The sequence below is a fragment of the Clinocottus analis genome, unplaced genomic scaffold, assembly GCF_023055335.1.
Source record: "Clinocottus analis isolate CAN_PGR_092001 unplaced genomic scaffold, fCliAna1.0.p SCAF_4, whole genome shotgun sequence".
NCBI lineage: Eukaryota > Metazoa > Chordata > Actinopteri > Perciformes > Cottidae > Clinocottus > Clinocottus analis.
The window spans coordinates 19,127,835-19,138,847 of record NW_027176153.1 but is presented as its reverse complement, the minus strand read 5'-3'; the positions used below and the strand labels follow the sequence as shown (position 1 = coordinate 19,138,847).

The following is an 11,013-nucleotide window of genomic DNA, read 5'->3' as shown; positions in this document are numbered from 1 at the left end:
TATAAACCGTTTTAACTCTGTTTGTTTGACGAAACGTCTTCACAAGGTGTTTGTTAGATATCAAAGAGTGAAAATAAAAAGCCTGCACAGATGCTGCATCACAATAGGCTCTATGGCAACAGCATCATGAAAGACTCCCCCTCCTTTCCCCTGCCTTCCTCACTAATGGCCCCTTTCTCCTATAATTGATATGAAAATCAGGCTGAGCAAAACGGTGCCAGGTGCTCCGACGCTCGAGACACCAGGCCGAGCCACCGACACCTTCAGGTTAACGTCACCGCCCGCTCGAGCGGCTCGCATGCGTCACGTCTTCAGAGGATGAGGCTGTTTCTATCCTCCTCACTGTCGAGGCATCGTAGGAAAGGATTTAAGAAGGAAGGAAGTAGATCTTTAACAACAGTCTGCAGCTCTGTGAGGCTGCACGTAGCTGAAGGCTAACATGCTGACTATCAGCGAGTATAATGTCTACCATCTTAGTTTAGGAGTTGCTTACTAATCAGCAGCTGACACAAAGTGCAGCCAAAGCTGATTTGATTGTTATTATTTTTGCAGGTAATTTGTCATGAAACTGAGCAAACATGACTCAAAAAGTAATACATTGTTCCTGTGGAAGATAATATATTGTTAGCTGTGGTTTTGAGAATATCACTGGACTTTAAGGCCAGTGATATTCATAGTCATACGTTGTGGTATGTAGAGGCTGCACTTAATGCTGTAATATGCTGTGAATCACTGTAGACACTTGGTTGTATTATGTTACATTATTGTAAATATATTTTTGGAAGCTGGCTGAAAGTTGGAGCTCCTTGTACAGGAACACAAACGGACAGACGACACGTGAACCTGATGAACGCATCAACGTTAAATGACCCACTTTTGGCGGCGATGCCTGTAATTGTGATTTCAGTCCTTTTCCGTGACGGTTACATCATTTCATGTCCCCTGAAGAGGCCGCAATCACTTCAGCTGGAAGACGAGTGAAAGGCTCCTCGTGGTTTTCCTGAAGATGCTTTCAACTGCTCAAGGTCGTCAGGACGTGTTGCAGGAGCATCGGGAGGGCTCGAGGGAGTGGGGGGGGGGACACACGTGCAACCTTGGACAGACATTGTTTTAAGGGCTTATGCGCAGGAAGACTCAGGGGCCTGAGAGAGGAGAGGAGAGGGTGAGGAGGGAGAGGAGAGGGTGAGGAGAGAGAGAGACTGAGAGGAGAGGAGGGGGCGATCAAAGCATCTCTCAGACTCTACAAGTTAATGAGTGATGTCGCAGAGACCCTGAAGCCCTCAGACCCTGAGAGCTGAACACGGACGGACGGACAGATATACAGAGAGAAAACACACTAAGGTCAAAATGACGTGGCGGGAGGTAAGAATCTTATATTATGTGCTTTGTCTTTAAGTCCCTCATAACTTTGATTACATAAATAAAAAGCCTCCAGGTGTTGGAAATGAGCGTTTCGCTACAGACGCTCCATGCGTCTGTTTAGATGTAGGTTACACATTATAATGTCACATCAAATAAATCAAGTCATAAAGTCATACATTTAAAAAAAAAAAAAGAGCTGATTTAACAAACGTCATGTATTTGTGACAGTTTGAACTGTTTGTGCAAAACTGCAGAACCACCAGATAGTTATGACACGTTATCATTTTAGGACAATTAATACATATGGTTATTAAGAGAATGTGTCATTTAACAAGTGGCATGTACAAACTGCCAATAAAATGGTGGTCAGGATGAGAGGTTGGCACTTTGGCTTCTGAGGGCCGATGTGCACAACATTCATGAATATATATATATAATTGTTAAAGTAGCTTCAATATGGAGGATGCTGATGTATGTTCATGTTTTCTATCCTTGTCTGATTGTTCGTATAGTTGGTTGTGTATTATTTTTTATTCATTCCGTTTTTTGTTGTCTAGTTTAAGGTAATGTGTAACTTGTATAAACTGAAAATAAAAGGATTGAAAGAAAACGTGTAACAGTGTTGAAATACAGGTTGCTGGCTCGGCGTTGGCTTGTTTGTGTTAGATATAATATCTAGTGTAAGTGTTCTTTATGTCTATTTTAATGTTGTCATTGCCACGTGTGTCATTATTTCTCGCAGCTTTGGATAGCAGCAGCAGTAAGACGGATGCATGACTGAAAAATATGTTTGGTGATCTAAATATAGGCCGCCTTTTGTGTGTGTCCCCTTTCTCCGTGGAGCTACGCAGTCGGCAGTTCTGGCGCTCCATCCTGTCGGAGCTGCTCGGCACCCTGGTGCTCGTGAGCGCCATCCTGGGGGCCTCTGTGCCCGGCCCCGGAGGCGCCTCCCCGGGGCCGCTATACCCGGCCGTGGCGGTCGGCGTGTCCATCGTGGCGCTCGGACAGTGTTTCGGAGAAACGAGCGGCGCACAGGTGAACGTCTCATAGCCACAAATTCAATTAAATTGTATATTTTTTCGCCCCCTGATTGATTTCTCTTTGCTGGCGGTGATGTAGCCCGTCACTGGGGAATGTTGTTAAGGCCCTGAACCATGGGGTTGAAAAAACTTGGGCACTGCTCGAGGATGGATTTTTGGCAAATCTTGTTCAGAATCATGCTGGATGTATTATAATCATTATTTTAAAAAAAGGGGGGTTAAAATGAGGGGTTTAGGGTTTTAGCGGTTTGCTTTAACTGCTTTACACACAGTCAGGTAGTTTAGTCCATATTGGAAAGGTCGCAAGATAAATCTTGACAAAGTTTACAAAGTTCTGCATCAAATATCTGCATTATATTCTTCTTTTCTCTAATCTTTAAACATACTTTTAACTCTTAAGTCTCAAAACCATCTGGGAAGTTTTAGAGGGGAAGTCACTGACAATACACTGTATGTTATAATCTCATCTTCTTCTCAAATGTAAAATATTGTTTAATTGTATATTTAAATAGAAGTATTAAGAATCATATATAGAATACAATAGTGAACAAGCTTCTTCTTCTTCTTCTTCTTCTTCTTCTTCTTCTTCTTCTTCTTCTTCTTCTTCTTCTTCTTCAGGTGAACCCTGCCTTGACTCTGGCTCTGTTGGCCACGCGGCGTCTGGAGGTCCTCAGGGCCGTAGTTTATGTCGCTGCTCAGTGTTTGGGGGCCTTTCTGGCAGCCGGGGCCCTGTACCTGGCCCTGCCGGTCAAAACCACCGCAGAACACTTCGTCAACAAGGTCGGTCCTCAGAGTTTTAGACGCTCTTTACATCTTCTTTTCCTGCTCCTCTTCCTCTCTCCTCACTCCCGTCGTCCCTCGCTCAGGTTCCCATGGAGGTGACCGCCGCCCAGGCTCTGGGCATCGAGGTGCTGTGCACCTTCCAGTTGGTCTTCACGGTGTTCTCCGTGGAGGACCAGCGGAGGAGGGAAAGCCCAGAGCCAGGAGTCCTGGCCATCGGATTAGCTCACACTGCTGGAGTGCTCATAGGGGTGAGAGGAGCGGCCATGATGAAGTTGTCTCTCAGAAAGAAGTTTATTTTTTCGAAAACGTCAGTCAAACGTTTTACTTTAAGCCAAAGCATGTCAAAGACATGCAGGTCAGACGGACACAAGTCTGTTCAGATGGTTTTCACTGGTGTTCTGGGAACGGTGACAAAATAAGTGGATGGGTTAAACACATTAGAAAATTACACATCCAGACTAAACTCAAACCAGACTTATCTAAACTATACTCCAACCAGACTAAACTAAACTCAAGCCAGACTAAAGTAGACTAAACTAAAGCCTTTCAGATACAATGTAACTGTAACCGTGAGAGACACTGCAGTATGTTTACATTTATCCGCGCTGTGACGGTAACACTGAGGAAGCCAAACAATGGAGAGGAAGAGACTCTGCATGAATATTAGATTAAAGCAGGAAAAAATAAGCAATGACAAGAAACTTTTTTTTTTCAGGGAAATTGTTTTTAATTTGTGTTTGTGTTGTTGTTCTTACGGTCAGGCTCGATTCTCCAGCGCGAGCATGAACCCTGCACGCTCTCTGGGTCCAGCCATCATCACGGGGTTCTGGGAAAACCACTGGGTGAGAGAGCGTCTGCATATATACATACATACACACATTTTAATCAGTTTCACTTTTTGTATGTCTCTTTTATGGCAAACTGTACTAAGCCAGTATTTCATACTATACTAATCCTTTTTTAAACATTTGTATGGCCTACGAAAATGACTTTTGGATTACTTTTCAATGGCATACTATACTGTTACTACTATTTTTTACCACATACTATTTATTATTATTATTACTAAACTATACTATATTTTAATCCAATACTAGGACGTCTTTTCATCTAATGCCAGTCTTAGTGACCTATTGTACAATTTATTTTCACAAAATGTTTATACCGTACTAAATTATGACTTTTCCATTACTCCCAACACTATAAAAGTGTTAATATTGTCAAGTTAATATTTGATAAAGATGTCTACTCGTCTCGCACCATCCAGAATACTGTAAAAAGCATCCTTCTGTCTGTACGCATCTCTTCGATCTCCATCTTTTCCTTCGACCCCTCCAGGTGTATTGGATCGGCCCGGTGGCGGGGGCGATGCTGGGCGGCGTGTCCCACGAGTTCCTCTTCGCTCGCAGCGCCTCTCGGCAGAAGCTGGTGGCGTGTCTGACCTGCAAGGACATCGAGATCGTGGAGGCGGCCAGCATGACGGGGTCGTCTCTGTCCACCGTCACGCAGAACGCCCGAGCCAAGCAGCCCAACAAACAGGACAACAACTGAGGACTCATGCAAGAAAACACCAAACGTAGCCAACAGTCATCTTAAAGTTATGTTTAATGCTCATAAATTCAACTTGGTGATCGTCACATCTTTGTTTTTCTTCTATACAGTCTCACTTTTGCATTTAAAAAAAAAATCATTTTGGGTCGTTGACATATTGCTTTCACATACGATTTCATTTTCTTGAAGCGTCGTGTGTCTGCAGCTTCTTTTCAAGAGGCCGCAAAAAAACTCACACGCTGCTCCGGCGTCAATAAAATCCATTAACAAAAAGAAGGTTTATTGCTATAAATGTGTGTTTCCTCGGCACGTTTCAGTGAGTCTTCTGTCCCCTCAAACATCATCAGCGTGTTCTGGACGCGACGCATTTTGGCTGAACGTGAATATTTTTCCTTGTTGCTTTTTGTCGCACACGTGAAGAGAGCGCTGCTTTGTAAAAGCAGATGAGTGTTACATGCGAGGTCTCGGTTGTGCTGCCTCATAGTGTAAGTAAAGGTTGAGCCGATGTTGTGAGATCCAATTGTTACGTTCAAATTTGCACATCATTAAAATGTATAATGGAGGTTCATTTCAAGCCCTTCTGAAAACCCCCCTTATGTTTTGCCATTGTCAGATTCATGCGTCTGTGAATGCTTTGAAATGCTAAAGAGGCCCTCGCACTGCATTGTGGGTAGAATGATGCTCTCAAACGCGTCTCTCATGTCTGTGCATGTTTGTCTCTTCTCTCGCATTCACAATGAAATGGACCTTTTCACCTCTAATGGCTCGAAAGAAAGAACACGTTCAGTGGAAATAAGCTTTGTAATATGAAATGAATATGAGGTGTGTGTGTGTGTGTGTGTGTGTGTGTGTGTCTGTGTGTGTGTGTGTGAGAGAGAGAGACTTTTTCTCTTCACAAAACCTTTATAAATCCTATGGTGTGTGTTTTCGGTATCATCGGCGTGTTTGTCTTGTGTGAAAATATGTTTTACGTGCGTTTAAAAGGGTCGGTTTACCCAAATAAAAAATAAAAACTCTACATTTTTTAATAAATTCAATACTATTATTTAAATAATACTAGTATTTAACAATGCAAGAAGATGGGCTTTTATTTGTTTTTTGAGATACTTGTGTCCTTAATGACTTGTTATAAGTAAGTTGTTGTCTTCTATTTGTATGAACTGTATCTTGAAATAAAAAGTATATTATTATATTTGAATATAATGTACACTGTATTATCTGGATTTGACTGCTGGTCTAAAATAAATCATGTTAGCAATCATTAAAGCAGTGTACTTTGAACACACACACACAAACTATTTACACAGACACACACACACACACACAACGTGCACAATAGCTATAACTGCCACAGTGCCGCCAGCATTTTGCATTGTGTGTGTTCTTTCTAACATATAAAAGGGAGTCAGGAACGGCCGACGCAGCGTTCTACATTCATCCCTCTGCTCCCCCCCAACAGTGATGGCTCTCCACTGGTCAGCGCGATGCCCCGGGTGCTGCTCTGCTTAGTACCCCCCCCCCCCACACACACACACACAAACACACACACACACACACACACACACACTCCTGCTGCACCTCTCACTTTACCCCAGCTCCACACACACGTGTGCGCGCACAGAATTTTCACGGCTTCGGTCGAATGTCGTCCTGCAACACAGACACACACACACACACACACACACGCACACGCACACGCACACGCACACGCACACACGCACACGCACACGCACACGCACCCGTAATGCAAAACCTCGGCCGAGTGCCTTCTAGAAGCCTTTTGTCGCAGCAGAAGACAGAATCTGCTGCGTTATGTGAATGTTGGTTCATCTGTGTTTCTGCACACTTTTTCGGGCTCTGCTTCACGCCGTCGTGTCTGCACCACACCGACGGCGGCGGTGCAGCTGCAGCGCCGCCGGCCGCCGACTCTGAGCTCTGAGGCAAAGTCAAGTTCAGGCCTCAGTGTCGGTGATCACGGGCCTCTGCTGACATTCCCACTCCTCTTTTAAAGGCTGTGCCTGTTGGTGGGACTTTCCCTTTCAGAACAACACACAGAAGCCATAAATGTTATCACACACACACACCGTTGCAAATTTCAGAAAAAACGCTTCGTTAGCTGTAACTTCTGTGCTTTAGTTTAATATGTATTTTTTTTTTTTCCTCGTCTCTGTCCATACGTAGCCCGCGGACAATGGTTTCACCGGGTCAGGCTTTTCAGTGTATGGGTCAGTTCATCGCTGTTAGCTTTGGGCACTTCCGTCTGGGGCCCCAACTGTATTATCTGCATGTGTGTGTATGTCTATGTGTGTGTGTGTGTGTGTTTGTGTGTCTGTATGTGTGTGCGTGCATGTTTCTGTCCTTGTCCATCAGCATTTGAGTCCCCTGATTATGACAGTTATGAAATTTCAACAAATGACATACGCCCCAAAGTAAAAGTTTCTCCGCTCGGCTCCAGCTGCTCTTCATTGCGGCTCTTTCTCTTGCCCCCCCCCCCTCCCTCTTGAATATAAAATACAGCACTTCCTGACTCTTTAGCCCCCAAAAACTCTCTCCTTTGCGCTAAATGTCTCGCATTGGATTTCCACTCATTCTCGCTTCATCTGTCCCTCTCTCTCTCGGACGCTCTGCCTCTCTTTCGGCCTCGCTGTGGGGGCGACAGAGGGGTTAAGTTTGTTTGATTTAGGATGACCAGCAATGCTGTCCCCCCCCGCCCTTGGCCCTGCAGGGGGATTATGGCGTCACCTGGGGCCCCCGGGGGGGTATTATAAAGCCCCTGTCTGGCCCTCTCCCCTCCGTCAGAGAGGCTAAAAGGTCCACCGGACACTCTGTCTATCCCCGTCTCTACTTCAGAAACATCCCTTCAGCATTGATGCCCACCTCCTCTTGACAGCCGAGCTCTCCGACCACACTCCCACGTTATCTCACACCTATGTCTTTGCGACAGGTGGACAGAGGTGGCAAGCGAGCGCAGCTGAGTTGACTTAACCGACCCAGTTCACGGCTTGGCAAAAGACCCGTTGGGTGGATTCGTCCGTTGACGTTCTGAAATCCGGTTTTGTCTTTGAACCGAGTGGGTTTTTTTTTTTTTTTTTTCTCCCAGTCAGCCGAGTTAGCTGACTGCAAAAGGAAGATTTGTTTTGTTATTTTTTTGGGGGGGGCTGAAAAAGGTAAAGAGACCCTGTTTTTGTTTCTGTAAAAGAGTCTTCTTCTTCGTCTGGTGGAGAGCATCAAGTGAACAGTCACCATGTGGGAGTTCCGGTCCATGAATTTTTGGCGGGCCGTCTTCGCCGAGTTCTTCGGCACCATGTTCTTTGTGTTCTTCGGCATGGGCGCCGCCCTGCGCTGGACCACCGGGCCCCACCACGTCCTTCACGTGGCCCTGTGCTTCGGGCTGGCGGCCGCCACTCTCATTCAGTCCATCGGCCACATCAGCGGCGGCCACATTAACCCCGCCGTCACCTTCGCCTACCTTATTGGCTCACAGCTGTCTCTGTTCCGCGCCGTTTTCTACATGGTCGCCCAGTGCCTGGGCGCTGTCGCCGGGGCCGCCGTGCTGTACGGGGTCACGCCTGGAAACATGAGGGGCAACATGGCGATGAACACGGTAAGGATGTTTTGAGAAAACACAAGTTCGGCAACGCACCATGGGACACACGGCACGCTAGTTTAGGAATGTGTGATGAATTCAGGTTCAGCTAATGCTGTACGTATACTTAAATAAAAGAGAAATTCAGCAGCTTATGTTTTCAACATCCGTGAGATTTTCTTAAAAAACATTTTTCTTCCATCCACCTGTGTGTCTCCAGCTGCAGCCGGGCATCAGTCTGGGCATGGCCACCACCGTGGAGGTCTTCCTCACCATGCAGCTCGTGGTGTGCATCTTCGCCGTGACCGACGAGAGGAGAAACGGACGCATGGGATCTGCCGCCCTGTCCATCGGCTTCTCTGTCACCATTGGACATCTCATGGGGGTGAGGCGCACGAGGAGAAAACACGTAGACGTCGAATAACAGCTCCATTTTTGTGACGCACCATGCGGTAACAAGCGTCTCTCGCGTTGCAGATGTACTACACCGGCGCTGGGATGAACCCCGCCAGGTCCTTTGCCCCCGCGTTGCTCTTCAGGAACTTCATCAACCACTGGGTGAGACCCCCCGCAGTGCAACTGTAGATATCTGAGGCAGGGGCCGACGAATGTCCCAACGACTGTGTTGACCGGTGTTTCGCTCCTTGCAGGTGTACTGGGTCGGGCCGATGATAGGAGGCGCCATGGGCGCCCTCCTGTACGATTTCATGCTCTTCCCGCGCATGAGGGGTCTGTCCGAGCGCCTGGCCACGCTGAAGGGCAGCCGGCCCCCAGAGAGCGAGACCCAGCAGGACACCCGCGGGGAGCCCATCGAGCTCAAGACGCAAGCCCTATAAACCCCCCTGCACTCCCCACCACCTCCCCTTTCTGCGACTGGGGCCGAGGGATGAGGGACACGGCCCTGAGCTACGTCAACCTCCACCTCCATGCCTTCACACACACAACACCGCAAAAAAAAAAACCTACTAACCCAAATACTCACATCTAGACTAACACGCGATACGATTTGTTTTCCAATGCCGCTGTAAAAAAAAAGAAAAAAAGAAGAAAAAAAAAACGACACACAGACAGACAGGTTTCACAACCTTTAACCTCAACACACAACAAGACTCCTCCCCCACCCCCCCACACCCCCTCCCAAGTCCTCACTCTGTATTCTGAACTGGACATTGTGTTTTTGATATATGGTGACCAGAGCCTGAACCAGCAGCCGCCTCGTCCCCGTCCCGCCACGCTTCCTCCTCTCAGCCTTCATCTGCGACCCAGAGGAGCACCCTGAAAGTGAGCAGAGGGAGTGGGGGGGAGGGGGGGGGTAAGAGAACAGAATGAGAGGGCGGGGGTGTGGGTGTGATATGAGAAGGGGAAGAGGGCATCGAGGCAGGTGAGGGTGGAGCAAAGGGGTGGGGGTTGGGGTTTGGGTAGAGAGGGCAACACTCTGGGTTTGTGGTCGTTTCAAGTTGGGTAAGACCAGTGAAGATGGGCATGCTTTTCCAATATTCATCTGAATTCATCTCCATTTTTTTTTTTTTTTTAAAGTTACTTTTGTTTTCCGCACTTCAGACACAAGACGTGGATGTATGATACCATCACATTTTACAGGGTTTCACTATTTTCCATCACTACATTTTATCTGTGGGTTTGTGTTTGTGGGTGTGGATACCTCTGCAGCTCGTGTGTGTGTGTGTGTGTGTGTGTGTGTGTGTGTGTGCATGCAAGTGTGTGCGTGGGAGTGAGCGTGTGTGTGTGCGCCTGCTTGTGAGTATGAGTGTGTTTACAAGTTAGTGGGTATACGTGTTTATGTGTGTGTATGTGTGTGTGTGTGTGTGTGTGTGTGTGTGCGTGTGTGTGCGTGTGTGTGTGTGTGTGAGAGATCAAGATTGCAGATACACTACTTTTTTTTTTGTTTTATTTTCATTACCCCGCTCCTGTTTCGTACCAATACCTGTGCTCATTTTGTCATCAATTTTTAAGACATGATCATTTCTCCTCCCCTCACTATGGTATTTGCTATGATATATTCATTTTTACATAAACCATCTGCTTTTTTTTTGTTCTGAACCAGCGCAATCCAAAGGAAATGTTGTGTCCCAGACTTTGGGTCTGTTCACTGCAGATCGGCTGTGCAAGCTTTACATTGAGTCTCCTTTTATTATTTGATCCTTACTGGGAGCACGAGGCGTTTCAATAAACATTTCAATGATAATAAACATGAAAGACTTGATGCACGGTGGTTTGAGTCCATTTTTTTGTTCCTTTACATTTCGCACATTGTGAGGTTGCAGTTCACCATTCTGGCCAGCAGAGGGCGAAAAGAGCTCATCACATTAGCTCTCACATTAAATATTAGAATTAGTTAAAGCAACATAAACTATTTTTAAATAGCTCAGTGTGCTTTAAGAAAATCAAAGTTGTAAGAAGTTAGAGAAGTGTTAGGTGTATAGTGAGATAAGGGAAGGGTTGTAAATGAGTGAGACAGGGTTCACCCAAAAGTGGACTCTCGCTGGTGTTTGATAAGAAACACACTCATTTACCTTCCACTAAATCATAGCTGATACACTGCAGCATGTTAAAAAAAAAAAGGAATACGATAATGTTTACCTGATAATAATAAAAACAAGTTCTTATTGTGAACACATCCCATGAAAAACAATGTATTGCTTCCGCTGTCATGTAGTTCCTCTGAGCCGCAGA

General features: G+C 46.1%; 2 protein-coding genes across 2 annotated transcripts; both read left to right on the top strand.

The window, feature by feature from the left end:
* Window positions 1-1,260: 1,260 nt before the first annotated feature.
* On the top strand, window positions 1,261-4,747 carry LOC137800783 (aquaporin-4). The gene is made up of 6 exons (XM_068598126.1): window positions 1,261-1,362; window positions 2,206-2,397; window positions 3,021-3,182; window positions 3,269-3,433; window positions 3,947-4,027; window positions 4,524-4,747. Exons 1-6 carry the CDS (start codon window positions 1,348-1,350, stop codon window positions 4,734-4,736), a joined length of 828 nt encoding a protein of 275 aa, XP_068454227.1. The 5' UTR covers window positions 1,261-1,347; the 3' UTR covers window positions 4,737-4,747.
* A 3,233-nt stretch (window positions 4,748-7,980) lies between these two features.
* mipb (major intrinsic protein of lens fiber b) lies at window positions 7,981-9,158 on the top strand. Its single transcript, XM_068597248.1, has 4 exons — window positions 7,981-8,340; window positions 8,543-8,707; window positions 8,800-8,880; window positions 8,973-9,158. Exons 1-4 carry the CDS (start codon window positions 7,981-7,983, stop codon window positions 9,156-9,158), a joined length of 792 nt encoding a protein of 263 aa, XP_068453349.1.
* The last annotated feature ends 1,855 nt before the right edge of the window (window positions 9,159-11,013 follow it).